We start from the raw sequence: 24,978 nt of genomic DNA on the forward strand, positions 1-24,978 counted from the left end.
TGTTTCACTGTGTAGTGTTTTATTGATCAACTCTATATTTTCTTGTTCCCATTATGGTTTCTTCTTTATACATTTTGACCTTGTGATATCATGTAAAAACGCTAAATTAGTATACCTTCCTAATGGTGTTGCCATCCATGCCTGAAGTACTTATTTTACCTTAAAATATATTTTATTTCATACAAGCATCAGCTTATTTTGCTTATTACTGAATCAGCTTTCTTTTGGTTATTATTGCACTTCTCCCTTTCAATTCTTTTCCTCTTATGTTTTAAATGTGTACCATGTAATCAATACCTACTTGGATATTTTGGTAACCAAGTTCAAAATATTGTCCTGTTAATTAGAGTTATACACATCCAATATATTTAACATAATTGTCCTATTTGATGATATACATACCAGTTAAAACTGTGCCTTTTATTTGTCCAGTGTTGCGAATCATTTTGTATGCTTTCCTGATTATTTTTCATTGATTCGGCTGTTTCTACTGCCAGCTGTTTTTCCTCTTGGGTTTGGAAGTTACACCCTCAAATTCTGTTCTTTCAGTGAGCTCTGACAAATGTACACAATCCATAGTAGTAAAATTCTAAAACTGATCAGTAATTTTACCCTTCTTTTGGGCATTACCTCAAACAACTCCCACTTCTGATACACACACTATTGGGACACATTTTCTCTTTTTCATTTGTGGGTTCCAGCGTCCTCCTGTTGATGGCTATTCAACAGCTGGGTGCAATTCTGGTTCTCTCCAGAGGAAATAAGCGCACGTCCTTCTGCTCTGCCGTCTTGAACTGAAAGCCTCTTTTGTGTGTGTGTGTGCTCTTTTAAAGTTTTTATTCAGATATTAATAATTTTAATCTATCCACATTCAGCATTTTCTAGGGTCATTCTTTTATGTAATTTTGACCACACTGTAGGAAAATGAAAGCTGTAACAAAGGCACCGCAATGATGTAAGATGTGAATAATGTGCGGAGCTGGGGGTGTGGTGGGTGGCAAACAGGAAACTCTCTGACCTATACTCACAGCTCCACTTTTTAACCACAGTACTCAACATCAGTCACAACAAATAGACCCATCCTGGGGGAAAAAATAGCAATATAATTCTAGAGCCTTAATAATACTTTTGTCTCTGAAACAGTCATTTCAATAGTCAGAAATGCTGATATAAATGTATAAACCAGAAAATGTCAAGAAAATGTCTAGGTAGAGTATATATGTGTGTGTGTGTGTGTATATTATGATGCACTTAAAAGATGTTGATTATGTAATGTTCATTAATAATTTACTTGATTACATTTGCGTGCTCAGTTACTCAGTTGTATCTGACTCTTTGCAACCCCATGGACTGCAGCCTGCCAGGCTCCTCTGTCCATGGGATTTCCCACACAAGAATACTGGAGTGGGTTGCCATTTCCTTCTCTAGGGGATCTTCCCAACCCAGGGATTGAACCCAGGTCTCTTGTGTTGGCAGGCAGATTCTTTACTGCTGAGCCACCTGAGAAGCTCAAAGGTAAAGCAGACAGGATCCCAAATTGCACATACTTTGTATATGAACTATGTAAAAATGTATTGAAAGAACAAAATAAAAATGCCGAGTGTTTGCAGAGCATCCTGGTAAGTGGAGGGAGCTTGCAGGGGGGAGAGCGGTAATGTCAGGGCACATTTCCCTATAAGCTGTCAGGGGACATTCAGTCCAAAAGGATGAAGACAGTGCTTTTAGGAAAGTTATCCTCAAAGTTCACCAACCTTGATGTGCTTCAGCCTGAAGAGTGTCTCCACCATTTGTCTCTGCCTAATCTCCATCGACCCGTGATGGTACCTGCTGCCCCACCGTAACAGACCACACAGCTTCTAGCCTCTCTTCTCGTTTCCCACAGTCTGTGTAAGATCTTCATTAAAGTCTGAAACACCAAAGAGTCAAAAATATCAAATTAAAGGTTTCACTCTGTAACTTAACAATGATTAAGACAGTGCTCAGAAATATACCTGAAAGCATCAGAAAATACAAACATTGCATTCTGGTTCTTATTTCTCTCAAGCAGATTAGGAGAGTGTAGCACCAGACAGTCCTCTTACAAGGAGCCGTTGTGTTTGGGGCAGAACCCGCAGGTGATGGGGACTACAAATGCCATTTACAAACCAGGGACACAGGCCCTCACAGACTCGGAAGGAGCCGACCCCACCAACACCCTGATCCCTGACTTTCACGCTCCAGACCTCCAAGAAAGCAAATTCCTATTGTTTAAGCTGCTTAGGCTATGGTTGTGTCACTGGAGCAGCCCCAGCCACACAATTAACACACACACCCCAAATGTAGTCCCATCCTTTCCTCCTACCTGACTATCCACAACCGAGTGCTCAGTGTAAGTGCAGTCTAGAAGAACTTCGTAATGCTTCCTAAGGCTTTTCTTCATTTCACTTATTTCAGCCTCCCACAAAATCACTCTCTCCAATCTTGCCCTGGAATTCAAATATTAAAAACTGAATATAAAATATCAGGAAAATCAGTAAATATATTGCTTGTATTTTTTTAAGTTTATTTCTTTTTGTTTTTTGAAGTTTGAGGTTATGTCTGTAAATGGCAGGTGAAAAGAATGCCAAGTAACTCAAACCCAAAATGTACTTGTCTTATTAGAGGACATTTATCAGGCTTTAATTACCCAGATTTATCAGCTTACCATTTAAGTATATTTTAAGTGTGAGTATTCATATGGATTTAACAGGAATTAGCAAAACCTTCTGAACTATCCCATCCCTCAGGCTAACTAAAGCTTTATTTATTTTCTATCTCCAGTTTTTGACATCACATTTGACAGAAAAATTCAATTTTCGTAAAAACTGCAAACAAATTGAAATGCTTCACAATTGAAGAACTATAGAAAATTTTATCTGCCAGACTCTCATTCTAACATACACTGTGCAGATATTCTAGAGGTGCCGAGATCAGCCTTGAGATGAGCTGGGGTCTGTTTCCACCAGTAAGTCACCAGGTGACCTGGTGAAAGCCTGTGGAGCCATTAGACAGACCCGTGTCAGCTTTGGGCAGCATGAAGGGTTAGGAATCGTCTGCAGCCTTTTCAGACCCAAATCTATCCTCCACAATCACCTCATCTCAGAAATACATCTATGAGTATCAGAAAAGACTAACATATTGCATTCTGGTTATTATTTCTCTCAAGAGTAGATAAGGACAAATGCTAGGAAAGAATCCTGATTGCAGATGGGAATCATGCAACTATTATAATGAAGTTTGTTTTCCAGCTTGCTTTATATATTAGAATGAACAAAAATAAAACCAGGCATGACTCTACACATCTGTATACTTTACATTAAGACAATAAGAAGCTGAAGTTGAACGGTTCTATGAAGACCTTCAAGACCTTTTAGAACTAACACCCAAAAAAGATGTCCTTTTCATTATAGGGGACTGGAATGCAAAAGTAGGAAGTCAAGTAACACCTGGATAACAGACAAATTTGGCCTTGGAATATGGAATGAAGCAGGTCAAAGGCTAATAGAGTTTTGCCAAGAGAACACACTAGTCATAGCAAACACCCTCTTCCAACAACAGAAGAGAAGGCTCTATACATGGACATCAACAGATGGTCAACACGAAAATCAGATTGATTATATTCTTTGCAGCCAAAGATGGAGAAGCTCTATACAGTCAGCAAAAACAAGACCAGGAGCTGACTGTGGCTTAGATCATGAACTCCTTATTGCCAAATTCAGACTTAAATTGAAGAAAGTAGGGAAAACCACTAGACCATTCAGGTATGACCTAAATCAAATTCCTTATGATTATACAGTGGAAGTGAGAAATAGATTTAAGGGACGAGATCTGATAGACACTCTGTCTATCAGATGAACAATGGACATACTCCTGATGAACAATGGACAGAGGTTCATGACATTGCACAGGAAACAGGGATCAAGACCATCCCCATGGAAAACAAATGCAAAAAAGCAAAATGGCTGTCTGGGGAGGCCTTACAAATAGCTGTGAAAAGAAGAGAAGTGAAAAGCAAAGGAGAAAAGTAAAGATAGAAGCACCTGAATGCACAGTTCCAAAGAACAGCAAGAAGAGATAAGAAAGCCTCCTCAGTGATCAATGCACATAAATAGAGGAAAACAACAGACTGGGAAAGACTAGAGATCTCTTCAAGAAAATCAGAGATACCAAGGGAACATTTCATGCAAAGATGGGCTCGATAAAGGACAGAAATTGTATGGACCTAGTAGAAGCAGAAGATATTAAGAATAGGTGGCAAGAATACACAGAAGAACTGTACAAAAAAAGATCTTCATGACCCAGATAATCAAGATGGTGTGATCACTCACCTAGAGCCAGACATCCTGGAAAGTGAAGTCAAGTGGGCCTTAGACAGCATCACTATGAACAAAGCTAATGGAGGTGATGGAATTCCAGTGGAGCTATTTCAAATCCTGAAAGATGATGCTGTGAAAGTGTTGCACTCAGTATGCCAGCAAATTTGGAAAACTCAGCAGTAGCCATAGGACTGGCAAAGGTCAGTTTTCATTCCAATCCCTAAGAAAGGCAATGCCAAAGAATGCTCAAACTACTGCACAATTGCACTCATCTCACATGCTAGTAAAGTAATGCTCAAAATTCTCCAAGCCAGGCTTCAGCAATACGTGAACTATGAACTTCCTGATGTTCAAGCTGGTTTTAGAAAAGGCAGAGTAACCAGAGATCAAATTGCCAACATCCGCTGGATCATGGAAAAAGCAAGAGAGTTCCAGAAAAACATCTATTTCTGCTTTATTGACTATGCCAAAGCCTTTGACTGTCTGGATCACAATAAACTGTGGAAAATTCTGGAAGAGATGGGAATAACAGACCACCTGACCTGCCTTTTGAGAAACCTATATGCAGGTCAGGAAGCAACAGTTAGAATTGGACATGGAACAACAGACTGGTTCCAAACTGGGAAAGGAGTACGTCAAGGCTGTATATTGTCACCCTGCTTATTTAACTTAAATGCAGAGTACATCATGAGAAACGCTGGGCTGGAAGAAGCACAAGCTGGAATCAAGATTTCCGGGAGAAATATCAATAACCTCAGATATGCAGATGACACCACCCTTATGGCAGAAAGTGAAGAGGAACTAAAAAGCCTCTTGATGAAAGTGAAAGTGGAGAGTGAAAAAGTTGGCTTAAAGCACAACATTCAGAAAATGAAGATCATGGCATCTGGTCCTATCACTTCATGGGAAATGGATGGGGAAACTATGGCTGACTTTATTTTGGGGGGCTCCAAAATCACTGCAGATGGTGACTGCAGCCATGAAATTAAAAGATGCTTACTCCTTGGAAGGAAAGTTATGACCAACCTAGATAGCATATTCAAAAGCAGAGATATTACTTTGCCAACAAAGGTCCGTCTAGTCAAGGCTATGGTTTTTCCAGTGGTCATGTATGGATGTGAGAGTTGGACTGTGAAGAAACCTGAGCGCTGAAGAATTCATGCTTTTGAACTGTGGTGTTGGAGAAGACTCTTGAGAGTCCCTTGGACTGCAAGGAGATCCAACCAGTCCATCCTAAAGGAAATCAGTCCTGGGTGTTCATTGGAAGGACTGATGCTGAAGCTGAAATTCCAATACTTTGGCCACCTCATGCGAAGAGTTGACTCATTGGAAAAGACTCATGCTGGGAGGGATTGGGGGCAGGAGGAGTAGGGGACGACAGAGGATGAGATGGCTGGATGGCATCACTGACTCGAAGGACATGAGTTTGGGTATACTCCGGAATGATGAAAAGGGAGGCCTGGCATGCTGCGAATCATGGGGTCACAAAGAGTCGGACATGACTGAGTGATTGAACTGAACTGAACTGAAGACAATAAAGGCACAAAAAAACTAAAATCATATTTCTTGAAAGTTATTCTAAAATGATTCTAAGATGTTAGATAACTTGGCCTGACTAGGTCTTGATATTTTAGTGGCTATCCTTTACAAGTGGGTATGAACATTCACAAATTCCATTTTAAGCAAATTTGTAAACTTGCAATTTCTAAAAAAAAAAATTTGTAATATGCACTTCTGAGGAAAAGAAAGAAAAAAGGTGAATACTGAAAGGGTAACAGGCAGGAAGGCCAGGGGTCTCCAAATGGAGGAAATAGCCTGCAAGTGTCAGACATTTTTATCTCTCTTAAGCGGCAGGAGGAAACAAACTAGCGATATTTTTTTCCTTCTCTATACAAATTTAAAAAGAGGTTTCTCTTAAAATACTGTGTTGCCATAATGACACCTCGATTCATCTGAAGTTAACTATTCTCAAACCTTGAGATAACCAATGCATTTTTCTTATGGAAATGTTTGTCTTAAGCTATGCTAATGTACTATGCATTTACCCCAAACTCTGTCTTCAAGTCCGTTCTGCCTCATGGCTCAGAACCTACTTGATAAATCAGTATGTTATACTCAGATAGTGTTCCCCTAATCTGTGTAAAGGAAACTATTTGTATGGTGATCCGCCCTTCTTCAAGATTCAAGTTAATCATTTTATGGCCCAGGATGAACCATTTGGTGCCAAGATTATCCCAAAATGCATCTTATGGGTAAGGGCCCTGGTGCCATTCTGAGTTTTAAGACATTCCTTTCTTTTATTAACAGACTGCTAGTGACTATATAACATCCAGCTGAAGACTAGCAGAGGGGTACTCTTTCTGCACCCTTCTGATGCCTATGTTAGAAGCTTTCTCTATCTCCTTTATACTTTAATAAAACTTATTACACAAAAGCTCTGAAAGATCAAGCTTTTCTTCTTCTCCTCCGGGGGCCAAGAATCCCGGCATCTTTGCATGATTCAACAACAACCTTTCAATACAATGAAGAAAATTACTGTAAAATATTGTATACTTATTAACATATTCAATGATCCTCTCCTGGATATCCCCCAGAAGTGCAGTATAATTAAGTGGATGTGCCATAAAGAGGGAAAGAAGCCACATTGTCATAAGTGAAAGCTGAAATTATAAAAACAGCTGAAACATTCATTGATTAAGGATTTAACACCACAATTCAACTAGAAATACTACACTGTTCATAATTTCTCCTTTGAGCCTTTATTGCTTTAGACAAGTTTCTTCTTCAAATTTTCCTTCTTTTTATAGAATTTAGGTCATTATAATAGTTTGGTTCTTTATCAAATCAGTAAAAATGCATAAAGCTGATATTTCCATTAAGTGAATATTATGTCTAGATTTAAAATACATAAGAATTCTTGATAACAGGATGTCCACAGCACCCCAGAGCTGTCTGCATCAGTCAGCAGAGTCTCTAGCAGCAAGAACACTTGTGGGTGATAATGATCACCTCTCATCTCATTTTAATTTAAATCTCATTTTAAAATGATGAAATGAAAATATCAGGCACACCATATAATAATTTAGCTAACTTCAGTTCAGTTCAGTCTCTCAGTCATGTCTGACTCTTTGTGACCCCATGAACCGCAGCACGCCAGGCCTCCCTGTCCATCACCAACTCCCGGAGTTTACCCAAACTCATGTCCATTGTATCGGTGATGCCATACAGGCATCTCATCTTCTGTCGTCCCCTTCTCCTCCTGCCCTCAATCTTTCCCAGCATCAGGGTCTTTTTCAATGAGCCAGCTCTTCGTATCAGGTGGCCAAAGTATTGGAGTTTCAGCTTCAGCATCAGTCCTTCCAATGAACACCCAGGACTGATTTCCTTGAGGATGGACTGATTGGATCTCCTTGCAGTCCAAGGGACTCTCAAGAGTCTTCTCCAACACCACAATTCAAAAGCATCAAGACTTCAGTGCTCAGCTTTTTTTATAGTCCAACTCTCACATCCATACATGACCACTGGAAAAACCATAGCCTTGACTAGACGGACCTTTGTTGGCAAATTAATGTCTCTGTTTTTTAATATGTTGTCTAGGTTGGTCATAACTTTCCCTCCAAGGAGTAAGCGTCTTTTAATTTCACGGCTGCTATCACCATCTGCCGTGATTTTGGAGCCCAGAAAAGCAAAGTCAACCACTGTTTCCACTGTTTCCCCATCTATTTCCCATGAAGTGATGGGACCGGATGCCATGATCTTAGTTTTCTGAATGTTGAGCTTTAAGCCAACTTTCACTCTCCTCTTTCACTTTCATCAAGAGGCTCTTTAGTTCTTCTTCACTTTCTGCCATAAAAGTGGCGTTATCTGCATATCTGAGGTTATTGATATTTCTCCTGGCAATCTTGATTCCAGCTTGTGCTTCTTCCAGCCCAGCGTTTCTCATGATGTACTCTGCATAGAAGTTAAATAAGCAAGGTGACAATATACAGCCTTGACGTACTCCTTTCCCAGTTTGGAACCAGTCTGCTGTTCCATGTCCAATTCTAACTGTTGCTTCCTGACCTGTATACAGGTTTCTCAAAAGGCAGGTCAGGGAGTCTGATATTCCCATCTCTTTCAGAATTTTCCACAGTCAAAGGCTTTCCACACAGTCAAAGTCTTTGGCATAGTCAATAAAGCGGAAATACATGTTTTTCTGGAATTCTCTAGCTTTTTCAATGATCCAGCGGATGTTGGCAATTTGATCTCTGGTTTCCCTGCCTTTTCTAAAATCAGCTTGAACATCTGGAAGTTCATAGTTCACGTATTGCTGAAGCCTGGCTTGAAGAATTTTGAGCCATTCTTTACTAGCGTGTGAGATGAGTACAATTGTGTGCAGGAGCTGCTGAGAGGAGCTACCCCATGTTCAAGGTAAGAAGCAGCAGCTGTGCTTTGCTGGAGCCGCTGTGAAGAGATACCCCACGTCCAAGGTAACAGAAACCCAAGTAAGATGGTAGGTTCTGAGAGAGGGCATCAGAGGGCAGATAGACTGAAACCACAATCACAGACAACTAGCCAATCTGATCACACGGACCTCAGCCTTGTCTAACTCAATGAGACTAAGCCATTCCATGTGGGGCCACCCAAGACAGATGGGTCATGGTGGAGAGGTCTGACAGAATGTGGTCCACTGGAGAAGGGAATGGCAAACCACTTCAGTATTCTTGCCTTGAGAACCCCATGAACAGTATGAAAAGACAAAAAGATAGGACACTGAAAGACAAACTCCCCAGGTCAGTAGGTGCCCAATATGCTCCTGGAGATCAGTGGAGAAATAACTCCAGAAAGAATGAAGGGATGGAACCAAAGCAAAAACAACATCCAGTTGTGGATGGGACTGGTGATAGAAGCAAGCTCTGATGCTATAAACAGCAATATTGCATAGGAACATGGAATGTTAGGTCCATGAATCAAGGCAAATTGGAAGTGGTCAAACAGGAGATGGCAAGAGTGAACGTCGACATTTTAGGAATCAGTGAACTAAGATGGACTAGAATGGGTGAATTAAACTCAGATGACCATTATATCTACTACTGTGGGCAGGAATCCCTTAGAAGAAATGGAGTAGCCATCATGGTCAACAAAAGAGTCCGAAATGCAATCTCAATGCGATCTCAAATCTTGGATGCAATCTCAAAAACGACAGAATGATCTCTGTTTGTTTCCAAGGCAAACCATTCAATATCACAGTAATCCAAGTCTGTGCACCAACCAGTCACGCTCAAGAAGCTGACGTTGAATGGTTCTATGAAGACCTACAAGACCTTCTAGAACTAGCACCAAAAAAAGATGTCCTTTTCATTATATGGGACTGGAATGCATAAGTAAGAAGTCAAGAAACACCTGGAGTAACAGGCAAATTTGGCCTTGGAGTACAGAATGAAGCAGGGCAAAGGCTAATAGAGTTTTGCCAAGAGAATACACTGGTCATAGCAAACACCCTCTTCCAACAACAGAAGAGAAGACTCTACACATGGACATCACCAGGTGGCCAACACCAAAATCAGACTGATTATATTCTTTGCAGCCAAAGATGGAGGAGCTCTATACAGTCAGCAAAAACAAGACCGGGAGCTGACTGTGGCTTAGATCATGAACTCCTTATTGCCAAATTCAGACTTAAATTGAAGAAAGTAGGGAAAACCACTAGACCATTCAGGTATGACCTAAATCAAATTCCTTATGATTATACAGTGGAAGTGAGAAATAGATTTAAGGGATGAGATCTGATAGACAGAGTGCCTGATGAACTATGGACAGAGGTTAATGACACTGTACAGGAGATGCGGATCAAGACCATCCCCATGGAAAAGAAATGCAAAAAAGCAAAATGGCTGTCTGAGGAGGCCTTACAAATAGCTGTGAAAAGAAGAGAAGCAAAAAGCAAAGGAGAAAAGCAAAGATATACCCATTTGAATGGGTTCCAAAGAATAGCAAGGAGAGATACGAAAGCGTTCCTCAGTGATCAATGCACATAAATAGAGGAAAACAATAAAATGGGAAAGACTAGAGATCTCTTCAAGAAAATTAGAGATACCAAGGGAACATTTCTTGCAAAGATGGGCTCAATAAAGTACAGAAATTGTATGGACCTAGCAGAAACAGAAGATATTAAGAAGAGGTGGCAAGAATACACAGAAGAACTGTACAAAAAAGATCTTCATGACCCAGATAATCATGATGGTGTGATCACTCACCTAGAGCCAGACATCCTGGAATGTGAAGTCAAGTGCGCCTTAGGAAGCATCACTATGAACAAAGCTAATGGAGGTGATGGAATTCCAGTTGAGCTATTTCAAATCCTAAAAGATAAAGCTGTGAAAGTGCTTCACTCAATATGTCAGCAAATTTGGAAAACTCAGAAGTGGCCACAGCACTGGCAAATGTCAGTTTTCATTTCAATCCCAAAGAAAGGCAATTTAGCTAAACATGGCCAATTATTTGAAATTAATTCTATATATAAAGAACATTATATGGGTGCAACAGTAACTAAGAAAATATTCCAGAATCTTGGAGTAAAATGCCCCGTGCTGTTTCACTGTATGTCAGGGGTGAGATGTATTGATCAAGCAGCAGACAGACCCCAGGGGAGGCTACTATAGCCTGAGTGAGGTCAGCTTTGCCTCAGTTCTCCCCAGGGAGAGAGACTTCTCCAAAAAGGAGAGAATATTACTTACACCATCTGGGAGGCTTCCTTCTCACTGTAAATTGTCCACAGACAGCCTTAAAAATATCCCAGCCCTAAGGGGTAAGTCTATTTGGGTGCACAGTTATGTACGTTAAAATAAATACTGCTTATGGGAGAGAGAGAAAAGGAAAAAGCAAAACCTCTAAGAATCCAAAGGCAAAATAAACTCCACTGTACAGTCAACCATACAATGAGCTGTCAAAGCCATGAAAACAATGATGGTTCTTAGAAAGAGGGAAACTAAGACATTTGCAAAAAATGCACACAATGGAACACATATACATGCATATTCATGTGCAGGTATGTACTCATAGATGTATGTGTGTGTGGGGTATGTGCATGTGTGTGTGCATGTGCTTGTGTGCACCTGTATGTGCGTGTGTGTGTGTGTGGTCACAAAGATATGAGAGGCTCACCTGGAAGGGCAGTGGTTACTTCTGAGTGCTGGCATGGTTTCTATTATTACTAATTTGTATGTCAAATTTGTCTACCAAATGCATGCATTATTTGCATGAAAAAACAGTTTGAAGAAGAAATGGCATACCATATTTAGATATGACAATGTCTTTTTGGTGACATACGTTGACTATAATTGGAGAAGGCAATGGCACCCTACTCCAATACTCTTGCCTGGAAAATCCCATGGGCGGAGGAACCTGGTAGGCTGCAGTCCATGGGGTCGCTAAGAGTTGGACACGACTGAGTGACTTCACTTTCACTTTTCACTTTCATGCATTGGAGAAGGAAATGGCAACCACTCCAGTGTTCTTGCCTGGAGAATCCCAGAGATGGGGGAGCCTGGTGAGCTGCTGTCTATGGGGTCGCACAGAGTCAGAAATGACTGAAGTGACTGAGCAGTTGACTATAATACAGAAAAAGCTTCAGCATTTGAAAAACTGTGTATATATTAATTATTTCAAGTGTATTGTATCCACATACTGAAATATTCGGTGGAGGCATGTGAGAACAGAGTGTAGAATTTGGACTATGCAAAACAGTATCACAGAAAGAGATAAGGGAAGGGCAGGCACCCGCAGGGTTAACAGTTAACAAGCAAGAACTCATCTGTAAAGCTCATCCTGTCCTTTCAGACAAACTGCAAGGCCCGCGGGCTATGGTGCAGCCAGAAGGGTGTGCTCAGGGAGCTCTGCTCTGGAAAGGTAGGCACTGAGGGACCACACCCAGCCCTGTCCAGATGGAGCAGTAGTAGGGAGAGTGTGGAGTGACCTCCCCGAGAACTGTTCCATCAGGGCTGACCTCAGCATCGATGGCCTTCTGGTCCATGTATGTGCAGTCCTGAGGGATATCCCAGTTCTTCTCAAGAACCTTGAGTAGGTTATCATGCTCAGCTTCATGGAGTAGGCTTTGATCCATTCTTCTGGGATTTTTCTGGCTTTATTCATCTCTGTTTTAATAAAAACAAATCTTAAGTAATGAACGGTCAGATCTGGCCATCACAGGAAGCCCAAGATTTCCCGGATCCCTCTCATTGCCAAGACATTCAATTCTACGAACACCTGGACTGCCATGAAACAGTCTTCTCCCTCATCAACCTCTGGAACTTGTGTCCATCGTCAGAAAAGTCCTCAATTGTCCCCTCCTTCCTCCTGGTCTAGCAGGCTTCATGCCAGCCCAGTTCTCCCAGTATGACTCCCTTCTTGTCAGCCCCCTTCTCCCAGTATGTCCCCCAGTTCTTGTCAGTCCACTTCTCCCAAATGGCCCCCCTTCTTGTCAGCCCAGTTCTCCCAGTACGACTCCCTTCTTGTCAGCCCAGTTCTCCCAGTATGGCCCCCTGCCCCTTGCTACACTGGTGACTGCTTCCTCTTGTGAAGCCCTTTGACAACAGGCTTGCAGGAAGGTAGGTGCCCTCAGGCTCCACAGGTGGAGTGCAGGCCCCCTCCTCCCCTACTGCAGATGCTACAGAGGTTCTGAACTTGGATTTCAAGGGCTCCTGGTGACAATACTGTCCTCCACTGACAAAAGCCTTGAGCAGGGCCTGGAAGGTACAACAGATCCTGAGGGGGAGGTGGCCCCCAGCCGGTACCCGAATGATATGTGCACAAATCAGCCACCTTGACCGAGGCCAGCGTGATTCTGCAGCACCCCCAGCCCTTCATGCTGGCCAGGGTTGGCAGCATTCCAGCAATAGGCACACCTTCATGTGTCCTCCTCAGTCCCCCACACTGCCCCTCACTTTCCTGAAGGCCCCTCACAAGCACCCCCACTCTGCCCCTCACTTTCCTAGGGGCCCCTCACAAACACCCCCGCTCTGCCCCTCACTTTCCTGTAGGCCCCTCACAAGCACCCCTGCTCTGCCCCTCACTTTCCTGCAGGCCCCTCACAAGCACCCCCACTCTGCTCACTTTCCTGCAGGCCCCTCAAAAACACCCCCCTCAACAGATCACTTGCATGAGGTCCAGATCCCCATGGGGACCAGACCTAAGACACTACCCCCAACACACTGGCTTGGACTCCGGTGTCAGACCACGTCATCCACCACTCCTCACGGGAACCATCGTTCACACACACACACATCTCTGGTCCTTCTTTGGTTTGTCTTTTATGAAGGTGAGAAGCTGCTCCCCACTGCAAACCCTCAGCTGCTGTAATCATCCCCCCATCGGTGAGCCCTGAGGGGACTCAGGATGGGAAAGCACAGGACACTGGCCCCAGAGAGCTGAGTGCACGTCACAGGAGTGATTCATGGGGCCCAGACTCTTGCATCTTCATACCCAGAGAAGCCCTACATTCATTAACTAGAGACGTCTGGTTTTCTCTAGTGAACAGTAATCTTGTGATGTTCACTGGTCTTTGTTGCAAAAACTCCTGTGTATCCTGGCCCCTCCCTTCCCTCTTCAGGCAGCCCCCCAGAGCTATCTGAGATGCTGTCTCCTGGGTCTAAGTCCTCAGAATGTCTACCAAATGAATAAATTCTCAGCTTGTAGGATGCGCTTTATTTTTTAGTTGACACTCTTGACTATGCACATGGCTCCTACTATGAGAAATGTGCTCACGAGCGTCCGATTTAACTCCGTTTCATGGGTGAGAAATACTGACCAAGCAGTAGAGAAACCACCAACTCCCTTCCACTGATATTCCCCTCACCCCCGCGGCAGTGCCAGGACGAGCAGGCCTGGCCTGACTGTCAGCAAAGCACAGGCAGAGGATTAACGGAGGCCCCCATGTAGTGTCTCAGATAGCTCTGAGGGGCTGCTCCAAAGAGGGGAGGAAGGAGTCAGGATACAGGCAGTCAGAACATCAGAAGATCACTGTTAAAGAAAGTCAGACATCTTAAGTTAGGGAATTTAGCGCCCTTTTATGTACAGGAAGATGCAAGAGTCTGGGCTCCCTGAAGCCACTCCTGATGTGCACTCAGCTAACATCTGGGCCACTGTCCTGGGTTTGCTCATCCTGAGTCCCCTCAAGTGCACGGTCAGGGAATTGGGGTGGCTGCAGTGGCTGAGAGCTGCAACACCCTCTGTGTACCAAGATGGCAAGCAGCATTCCTAGTTCACAAAAACATTCTCCTTATTTTATAGAATTGTTGGTCACTAATCCAGCTTGAAACCATAACTCCTAGAGCCCTGAAGAAAAGCTACTGGAAGACTAGAGCCTGAAAAGGCCGACACCTGCTGTTACGGCGAAGGAGACAAGCACAGCTGGTGGAAGGAAGATACGCAAAAGAGTCAGCAGGAAATCCTAACTTGCTCTAGGATTGCTCTTACTCTTGCTCTTGCTCTTGCTCTTGCTCAGAACGTGAGACATCTGAGTCAGAAGCTCTAAAAGCTGTTTCCACTTTCAAGGAAGCAACTACAAAATAGCTATGAACAGCTGTGACCCGCCCAGCTGTGCGTTGGGACTGTGTACGCAGCTCTCTGCAGGAAGCCCTCCTCAGCTTGAAGTCCTCTCCTTGTCACTTAGCAGAGCTACATTGTCTCTGCGCCCCAGGCTCTACTCATCTCTGCCCAAGCACACCTTTCAAGTCTGGACACATGATATGTTGCCTGACTGGTTGGTTCTCTACAGAGATCAGAGAAGAAGAAATGAGAATCAGTAATTAATAGGTGACCAGACCTCTTCTCGAGCTTCCCCTTCAGTAATCGTGCAAACTGTGTGACCAAACTACGTGAACAAGAGAACATCCAGAGGAAGATTCTGAGGTGTCCTCAAGCCTGGTGGGGATGGCAACTGACCCCCCTCCTCTCAGTGATTCACTGAGATGACTCCCCTCCTTCCCTTTATTTTTATTTTATTTATTTATACTTTAGGTGCTCAATGGTTTTTATTTTATTTTTTATTTTTTTAATTTAAATTTATTTATTTATTTAACTTTACAATATTGTATTGGTTTTGCCATACATTGACTTGAATCCGCCATGGGTGTATATGTGTTCCCCATCCTGAACCCCTCTCCCACCTCCCTCCCCATCCGATCCCTCTGAGTCATCCCAGTGCACCAGCCCTGAGCATCCTGTATCATGTATCGAACCTGGACTGGTGATTCAGTTTACATATGATAATTTACATGTTTCAATGCCATTCGGCCGAGCGGGATCTCAGAGGTGTTTCTAGCAGATACTCCGCCCACCCTCTTCCCAGATGGCCGGCATCCTGATTAAAAGCACCTTTCCTTTCTACTGACATTTATGAGAATGTAATTGATTTTGTAAGCTGTGAGTAGCAGGACACCACATAAAATAACAGCTGGAGATAAAAAGAGGAAAATGCATGGTCCCTGCCGTGAGGGAGCGACAATTTAGGAGAAAGAGAGCAATGAGTCACAACTGACCCACCAAGTACTGCAGTGCAGCATGAGCCCAGGAGAAAGGGTCAAGTCCAAACAGAGGTGGGGGGACACCTCAGGGAGGGATGCGAGCTGCTGCACAGAAGCTCTGGGGGCATGGGAGGGAGGGCCCAAGATTACGGGACAGTACAGGGGGACACGGCCCTAGGGAGAGGCGTGTGTGGGGTACTGTCGGATGAGAGTAGTAGGAAGCACACCTGAAGAGGTGAGGGCAAAGCCCATGCATGCTGGCCTGTGGACAACAGCCCAGAAGGAAGAGCGAGTGAGGGTGAGGTTATCAGCCTGAACGTCAGCTGCAGTATAGGAGGGAGCCTCAAGGACGGGTTCCAAGAAGAACGTTGTGACCATCCAAGGAAGATGTGGACACTTCGAGACCAGGACGTCACTGAGGACATGAGGATGGGGGTGGGGGGATGCATTTCAGACCCAGAGGAGTCAGAATTAGACCCCAAGAACTAGGGCCCCAGAATGAGGGCTCCGAGGCAGAGGGGCCCACCGCACACACAGTTCTCCAAGCACAGAACTGGCCAGCAAACAAGTCCCAGTGACAACTATCTGGTCTGTGCAGCCAGCGGCCTCCCTGCTGGGACGTGAGACTATCTCGGCCTTCCCAGCACAATGTACTGAGCTGCATACTCACACTGTCTTGTATTTCTCCATGGATTTTTTTCACTTTGTGCAGTTTGTTCGCCATGTCGTGGGCCTCTTTATCTGCCCTGGGGGGCCTTCTGCACTCCTGCTTTTGCCGTAGAAACTTTTTCACACTTTCAGCCCTTCTCTCCACAGCCGCTAAATGAAACTCGGAAACAGAGGAAAACAAGGCATGCCTTGAAAGTGATGTGATAAAGACAATTCAACCTTCCAGGCAGCCATTGCTGCCACTGACATACGGCTGTTGAGATTGAATACCCATTGCTACGAGCTTCATTCTGAACACGGGGTGCTCTGGGTCACAGACCCATCACTAACCACCTTTTGGGAGATCGGAAGTCCCCCTCCTGGGGCAGCAGCAAGCAGAGCCCCCTGGAGAATGTTCCTGTAGGAGAGGTTGGGCACCCCACAGCCAAGGGGCTGACTCCAGTGCGTTTTCTCTGTCTACAGAAGAGAGGTGCTCCCCTGTATACTCTTGAGAGGGGGAAAAAATTAACAAAAAATTGTTTCTACTATTTTAAAATTTATTTTTATTGTTATTATAGTTGTTCTTATATTTAATTCCAGTGGCCTTTATGTCTGTCTTGTAACAGAATCAAAGACCCTTGTGTGCATTCTAAGTCACTTTAGTCATGTCTGACTCTGTGCAACCCTATGGACTGTAGCCCGCCAGGCTCCTCTGTCCATGGGATTCTCCAGGCAAGAATATTGGAGTGGGTTGTCATGCCCTCCTCCAGGGGACCTTCCCGATCAGGGATGGAACCCATGTCTCTTATGCCTCCTGCATTGATAGGCGGGCTCTTCAGCACTAGTGCCACCTAGGAAGCCCCCAAAGACCCTTAGTATTAGCTAAATATATCTAAGTCCTGACTTTATTTTTTACTAAGTATAGTTGATTTATAATATCATATTAGCTTCAGTTGTACAAGATAGTAATTCAGTATTTTTGAAGATTCTACTTCATTATGGGTTATTACAAGACCATGACTATAATTCCCTGTGCTGTAGAGCAGGTCCTTGTTGGCTATCTAATATAAAGTATTAATAGTTGTATCTGTTAATCCCAAGCTCCCAGTTTGTCCCTCCCCACCTTCCCTCTCCCCTTTGGTAGCCATAAGCTTGTTTACTATGTCTGTGTGACCATTTCTGTTTCCCATGTACACTCGTTTGTATGACTATTTAGATTTCACACATAGGTGAGATCATAGAGTATATGTCTTTCTCTGTTTGACTTATTTCACCAGAGAATATTACGATTAGTGAAGGAAGTTAGATTTCTTGATGGTCAAATCTTCTGTGAATTGTAGTGCCTCCTTTGCTTTTTTCTGTGTTTTTTGTTTTCAGTTTTATTAAGACAAAATTGACATATAACACTGTACACATTTAAGGTAAAGAAAACATGATAATTTGATACAGGTATATATAGCAAAATGATGACCATAATAAGGTTAGTTAACAAAACCATTACCTCCCAAAGTTATCTCTTTTTCCTTTTGTGGTGAGAACATTTAAAGTTGAACTGGAAAGGTGTCATTTTAAATATGTAGTCTGATAACAAAAGGGAACCGAAAATCGTATTGAACACTACAATAGTCAAGTTTGTATAACTCTTATCCTTAAAGGAATGCATCTAATAAAAAACAAACCAAGTGACTCACAGAAAAAACCTTGCAGGTAGCTTCTCAATTTCCCTTAGCTTACAAGGAGAAGTGGAAACATAACTGTCATGTTTTCTGAACTAACAACCACACGACCGTGGACTGAAGGAGGATGAACACTCTCCAGGACCGTTCTGGCCTGTAGCAGGGAAAATAAAATTATTTTAAGTTCTGCATAATGAAGACAGGAGTGCCTACTTATTGCTAAAACATATTCATCACTATCTTATCTATATACCTCTGGTTCTTTAATAGAGTATGTAACAAAAATAATAAAGATGAAAGTATAAGATAAAACATTGCAAAAGAACTAAATAAATACACTAGAGAACAAAAAGATAAAAAGTAATAATCATGCACACAGGTGCAATTTAACATGCAACTTTTTAAGGCAACACAAATCAGTCAGGAAGAGGATTATGTAGTAAATAATGCTACTTTCACTGTGGCAACAGATGAAGTGAATCAGTTTCTCTCTTTATCATGTAAAAGTCTCTTATAAATATATTTTAAAGGTTTTTCTTGGCAAAATAAGTGGAATAAAATAAAATTATGTTTCTGAGCAGGAGGAGATAACCTAAGTTTAAAAGATAATGGGAAAAGCTCACCTGAGAATTCTAATATGTGTCACACCCCAAAAATCAGAAACTTCAATATATGACAACAAAGCAAACATCAAAATAAAAAAGATCATCAACTTACTTAAAATAAATATGCATAACTCATATGACCCTGGGTTAAGGTTTTAACACAAAAACAGTTTCTGCAAATTAAAACAAAAGTCATAAAAGAAAAAAAAAAAGCTCTCTGAAAAAGAGATAAAGAAGTCAAAAGCTCTCCTCAGCTATTATCACTGTAACTCCAGCCCCACACTCTCTGGGCATCATGACCTGGTCCATGGGAAGGGCTCCCTCTGCCTGCATCCATCAGAACTCAGAGCACATGTGGTGGGTAGGGACAGGGGAGAAGTCAAGGACCAAGGTCCTTTCTCTCTGGTCTATCTCAGAACCACTGGACTTCACGCTCAACTGAAAATCCTAGAATGGAGGTTGAAGATTAAAAAGTCAAGACAATAGTCATGACTGCACAGTATAACTCAAGGAAACAAGATGATAGAGATGCTTCATCCAAAACATGTGTGAAAATTACCTTGTTGGCGTGGCCATTCTTCACCCAGCTTGTCAGTTCTGCCTTTAAGCTCTCTTTATACTTTCTAGCATCCATCTTCCTAATGACTATTTTGTTCTCAAAATGAATGAATTCCTCTGGACATAACTCCTTGAAAAGGAATGCCACAAAATTCAGTAAAATCATGCAAGAAAATTCAAGTGCTTCTCAACAATATGTCTCATGAACAGAATTACAAGTGTCTTACAAACAGGGGGCGAACTATCTCCCCATTGTTCCTGGCCCGTAAACCTAATGGAATGGTGAACCCTTACAGAAGAGTGTGCAGCAAAACCAACCAGGAGGTGAACACAGACGGGCAGAGAGAAGGAAGGGGCATGAGAGGAGAGGAAGGCAAGAATAGAAACCCAGGACCCAGCACACAGTGTGGGAGATGGAAGGGTGGTCCTGTCCCAGAAAGCAGAAGAGGAAGCAAGGTCAGGAGTTGAGGGGCTTTTCCCCCAGTTACAGGAAAACACAGACTGTGAGCAGGAAGGCTGTCAAGAAAGGAGCAATCTTATTTTGTAAAGAATCCACTGGTGATTTTCAAAGATCAGATGCAGACAATTAGGAAGGGTCATAGCTTATCTCTGTGAATGGCAGTTACCATCCACTAAAATCAATTCAAAAACAATTGCAGAATTACTGTTTACCTGAGCTCTGAGACAACTTCTCCAGAATTCAAATATGGTAGGTATCATAAAGCTGGACCATTTCTCCAGGTGAAAGGGTAAGATTGGAAGGGAATCCAAACTTTTCAATCCACATTTAAAATAAAATTGAGAAATTTAATATTCTTTCTGTTTCGTCTGAAGTTCTATCCTTTGCTTCAGAGTCACTATCGTGAACCCAGACACTGAAACTATCCCTGATCTAAAATGCTTGATGGAAACACAGTACTAACCAAGAGTATCCCTGATTTACTAAGAGAGGGGAAAAAACCCAAAAGCCCGCCACAAAGTTTTATACTTCCTGAGGCCTTGCAGCTGGGTCAGTTCTCTAGAGGGTAGAGGTGAGGGGTGTCTAAAAGATCTGCAAACTCAGTTCAGACAAGAACACACAGCCTCCACCCTGGTGCCAGAAGTGAAAGTGATTTCATTATGAATATGATTTCTGGCTTTTAAGCACCAGCCTGAAAGGGGCAAGTCTGACTTTCTCAAGTCCTAAGATCACTTGGCAGGATTCATGCTAAAGCTGAAACTCCAATACTTTGGCCACCTCATGCGAACAGTTGACTCATTGGAAAAGACTGATGCTGGGAGGGATTGGGGGCAGGAGGAGAAGGGGACGACAGAGGATGAGATGGCTGGATGGCATCACCAACTTGATGGACATGAGTTTGGCTGAACTCCGGGAGTTGGAGATGGACAGGGAGGCCTGGCATGCTGCAATTCATGGGGTCGCAAAGAGTCGGACACAACTGAGCGACTGAACTGAACTGAAGATCACTTGAAGGTCACCTTCACAACACTCAAGGAAACTTCTCCCCAGGTCGCTGACTCAGTTCTGCTTTAAGCCCTCTGGATATCCATGTAATTCATTTTTCCTCAGATATTTTAAAATATAAATTTAAAAGTCCTGTTCTCCAAAAGCTTGTATTGCAGTAAATTCTGTTGGATTCAACTACTATTGCTACAAATCCACTGCCTGTGAAACTATGATCCCTAAAATGCTGGCAGATTTCCTTCAAAAGAAAAGGTTGGGGGTGGGGGGTTGGTTTATGAATAGGCATCCTCAAGGTTTCTCATTGGAAAGGTTATGTCTTCAAGAAAGGGCTATGTACACAGATTTCTCCAAAGTTATTTGACAATAAGAAATGAGTTTTAATAAACAGCTACTAAGTTATGAAACTCAGGTTTGGAAATTCAGGGCTAAAAAAAGCCACTTCAAATAATACAGTTGAAAAAAAATTGTTTGTTAGGCTGGAAAGTACAGTCAAGTTTCAATCAGAAGATCTAATTCTAATTCCACCTCTAAATGCTGGTTCCTCATCTACAACATAGGATCCAAGTATCTCTCTTGCCGCCTTACAGACTGCAGTAAAAGCAAATAAGACAAACGCCTCAGCACAAGGTTTTGGACTTTTTAAACTAGGAGATAAGTAAGACCTGAAGAGCCAATGCCCAGTACAGTGACTACAGACAACAAAGCTGTATTATGAACACCAACATGCTGAGGATGTGTGTGCTCAGTTACTCAGTCATATCTGACTCTTTGCATCCCCATGGACTGTGGCCCACCAGGCTTCTCTGTCTATGAGATTTCCCAGGCAAGAATGTTGGAGTGGGTTGCCACTTCCTCCTCCAGGGGATCTTCCTGACTCAGGATCAAACCTGCACTGGCAGGAAGGTTCTTTACCACTGAGCCACCTGGGGAGCCCTAAACATGCTGGGACTAGATCTTAATTGTCCCACCACATAAAAAAAAGAAAAAAGGATGAGGACTCACACTTGACACAGGTGGCCTTCATACTGCAAAATAAATATACCTGTGTTCCCCATCCTGAACCCTCCTCCCTCCTCCCTCCCCATACCATCCCTCTGGGTCGTCCCAGTGCATATGTAAAGTTTAAAAATAAAATAAAATTAAAAAAAAAAAAAGTTGGCTTAAAGCTCAACATTCAGAAAACGAAATAAATAAATAAATAAATAAATAAATAAATATACCAAATCAACATGCTGTACCCCTTAAACTTACACAAGGTTTTATGCCAAACATACTTCAATTAAAATAATTGGGCTTTGACTGAGGTTGTAAAAATCAACAGAATGTAGGTGAGTGCCTGGACCACAGTTCAGCATCTCAACCTGAGCAGTGAACTAGCTGAACATAAAAAATTGCTTTTCGCCAAATAGTATTTGAATATCTTGCTTTGGAATGTTAGCATTTGTTCTCTTATTATTACTAAGTAAAAGTGGCAACTTGCAGTCCATGGGGTCTCAAAGAGTCAGACATGACTAGGCAACTGAACAACAACAATATCTTGCCCAAATAAAATAAATACAAGAACTATCATAATTTTTAAGATATAATTGTTCTGGTTTGGTCACTAGAATGCATTTGGTTTCTTAGGGCTCTTAGCCTCTTACAAAAGCCTGCATGCCCTTATTTCCACCATGGATAGAAGTACTGCCTTTGCTGTCAGAACTAAGCTATATAACACGTGGCACAGGCCTAGGAAAACACCCAGCATGTGACCAATACCTTGACTGTCCATGTGCCTGATGAATGACCAACTTACAGGTCTTCATTTTTTAATCAATTTAACAACTCCGTGGCCAAAAGCTGGGCCACACCATTCCATTCAGCTGGTGTTCACTGTGTGACAACTAATGAGCCAGCCCAGGGAGACAAGGAAGAGAGATAAAAGGTCACAGGTTCCCACCCTCCTTCACTTATGAGCACACAGCATCACACCACGAAGGTGTTTTGGCAAATCGCATTGTCCCCAACCCCGCAGGTGACGGGAAACACAGTTCCACAGGCCGCAGAAAGACGGGCAGCCCCCCCACTGTCCCCGAGTGGCCAAATAGCTGGTGACAAGGTTGGACTCCACCCTGTTCCAGAAATGAGCTTCACATGGAGGCAGGCCCAAGCTACTCAGCCCTTCCTTCTAGAGCCGCCTGTGTGACAGCAGAGACACAGCCACAGCACAGACACCTATGAGGACAGCTCTTCTGTTCATGTTGCCTCACCACCCAACCTCCTCACGTCCACCTGAGGTCGACTACACAAGATCAGAGATCGTGTCCTTGTTCAGGGAGGCTGCCATGCCTTTTACCACTGATGCTGTAGAAAACACTCCATGTGAACACACGCTACACACACAACGGTCAACACACATTTAGTGCTGTCCAAGCTGGGTTCCTATTGCAAAGGAGACTCATGCAGCAGCATGACCTTTGCAGGAGTCACATGGGGTTAGAGTAGCTGGGTCCGCTTCCCAGCCATCCATTAATAGCCACTGAGATAGCAGACAGGCACTTGGAGCAAGATGCCGACCTCACCAAGTTCTCCCAATCCCTGTGCTCACTGCCACCTAAAGACAATGTGCCCTGAACCATCTACACAGAACGGAGGACTGTGTAAATGCTGCACTGAGATGCCTGGAGATAAGGCGAAAAGAGAAGAGAAGAGGAGATGGACACAGAGAAAGGGGGCTTGTTATCTATGTGTGGGTTATCACCACTACTCCAGTTTTGGGGTGTGAGTTAGGTCACAGCAATTTCACCCACATTTCGGTTTTCTTTAGATGTAGATGGAGCCATTGCCACACAAAAAAGAAAGTCCCTTAATGAAATCCTATTGGAAAATTACCGCACTGAACTCATTCCGTTGCTCTTAGAAGCTACTGTGTCACAGCCCAAAGGCTGTAACATGATTCTCACTCAGTCGATCACTCACGCATCTGTCCACCAGTCCGTTCAGAACACAGCGATGAAGCTGCAGGCTCTGGGGTCATCCGTCTGAGACCACACCCCAGTCCCACCCCTTCCTCGGCAGTACAGGTTCTCTCCACCCTACCTCCCTCGCTTGTCAAATGGGAGTATCAATAAGGCATCCATCCTATTGTTGCAAAGGTTAAAGGAGGCAAGATACATAAAATCCTTAGAACCCAAAGAATGTGCTCACCCTGGGTGCCTGTATTCATGTAACAAACATTTCAATCCAGTTAATTACAAGCCACAAGGACAGAAAATCTGTCTTCAAGGAATTATTCCAGTAAGAAGACAAGCTCTTAAGGAACTTCAGCAGCAAGCCAACCACGACTGTTGTCGGACAGGAAATACAGACCAGGTGCATGGAGAGAAGACTCCCATTAGCTAAGCAGGTCACAGAGGATTCTGAAGAGATTTCCCATGAGATCAGATCAGTCGCTCAGTTGTGTCCGACTCTTTGCGACCCCATGAATCACAGCACGCCAGGCCTCCCTGTCCATCACCAACTCCCGGAGTTCACTCAGACTCACGTCCATCGAGTCAGTGATGCCATCCAGCCATCTCATCCCTCTGTCATCCCCTTCTCCTCCTGCCCCCAATCCCTCCCAGCATCAGAGTCTTTTCCAATGAGTCAACTCTTCACATGAGGTGGCCAAAGTACTGGAGTTTCAGCTTTAGCATCATTCCTTCCAAAGAAATCCCAGGGCTAATCTCCTTCAGAATGGACTGGTTGGATCTCCTTGCAGTCCAAGGGACTCTCAAGAGTCTTCTCCAACACCACAGTTCAAAAGCATCAATTCTTCGGTGCTCAGCTTTCTTCACAGTCCAACTCTCACATCCATACATGACCACAGGAAAAACCATAGCCTTGACTAGACGAACCTTTGTTGGCAAAGTAATGTCTCTGCTTTTGAATATGCTATCTAGGTTGGTCATAACTTTCCTTCCAAGGAGTAAGCATCTTTTAATTTCATGGCTGCAGTCACCATCTGCAGTGATTTTGGAGTCCCCCAAAATAAAGTCTGACACTGTTTCCACTGTTGCCCCATCTATTTCCCATGAAGTGATGGGACCGGATGCCATGATCTTCGTTTTCTGAATGTTGAGCTTTAAGCCAACTTTTTCACTCGCCACTTTCACTTTCATCAAGAGGCTTTTTAGTTCCTCTTCACTTTGTGCCATAAGGGTGGTGTCATCT

General features: G+C 43.2%; 1 protein-coding gene across 1 annotated transcript in view; it reads right to left on the reverse strand.

Annotated features, from left to right (window-relative positions):
• Positions 1-24,978, reverse strand: part of DDX60 (DExD/H-box helicase 60) — a 110,583-nt gene that overhangs the window by 10,534 nt on the left and 75,071 nt on the right. The window contains 11 exon segments of the mRNA XM_055579677.1: positions 1,752-1,894; positions 7,761-7,770; positions 12,319-12,466; positions 16,506-16,534; positions 16,536-16,664; positions 18,171-18,217; positions 18,220-18,313; positions 19,324-19,452; positions 19,995-20,033; positions 20,035-20,094; positions 23,861-23,865. Coding sequence (XP_055435652.1) covers positions 1,752-1,894; positions 7,761-7,770; positions 12,319-12,466; positions 16,506-16,534; positions 16,536-16,664; positions 18,171-18,217; positions 18,220-18,313; positions 19,324-19,452; positions 19,995-20,033; positions 20,035-20,094; positions 23,861-23,865 — 833 coding nt within the window.

Source organism: Bubalus kerabau, chromosome 4, assembly GCF_029407905.1.
Source record: "Bubalus kerabau isolate K-KA32 ecotype Philippines breed swamp buffalo chromosome 4, PCC_UOA_SB_1v2, whole genome shotgun sequence".
Lineage (NCBI taxonomy): Eukaryota > Metazoa > Chordata > Mammalia > Artiodactyla > Bovidae > Bubalus > Bubalus kerabau.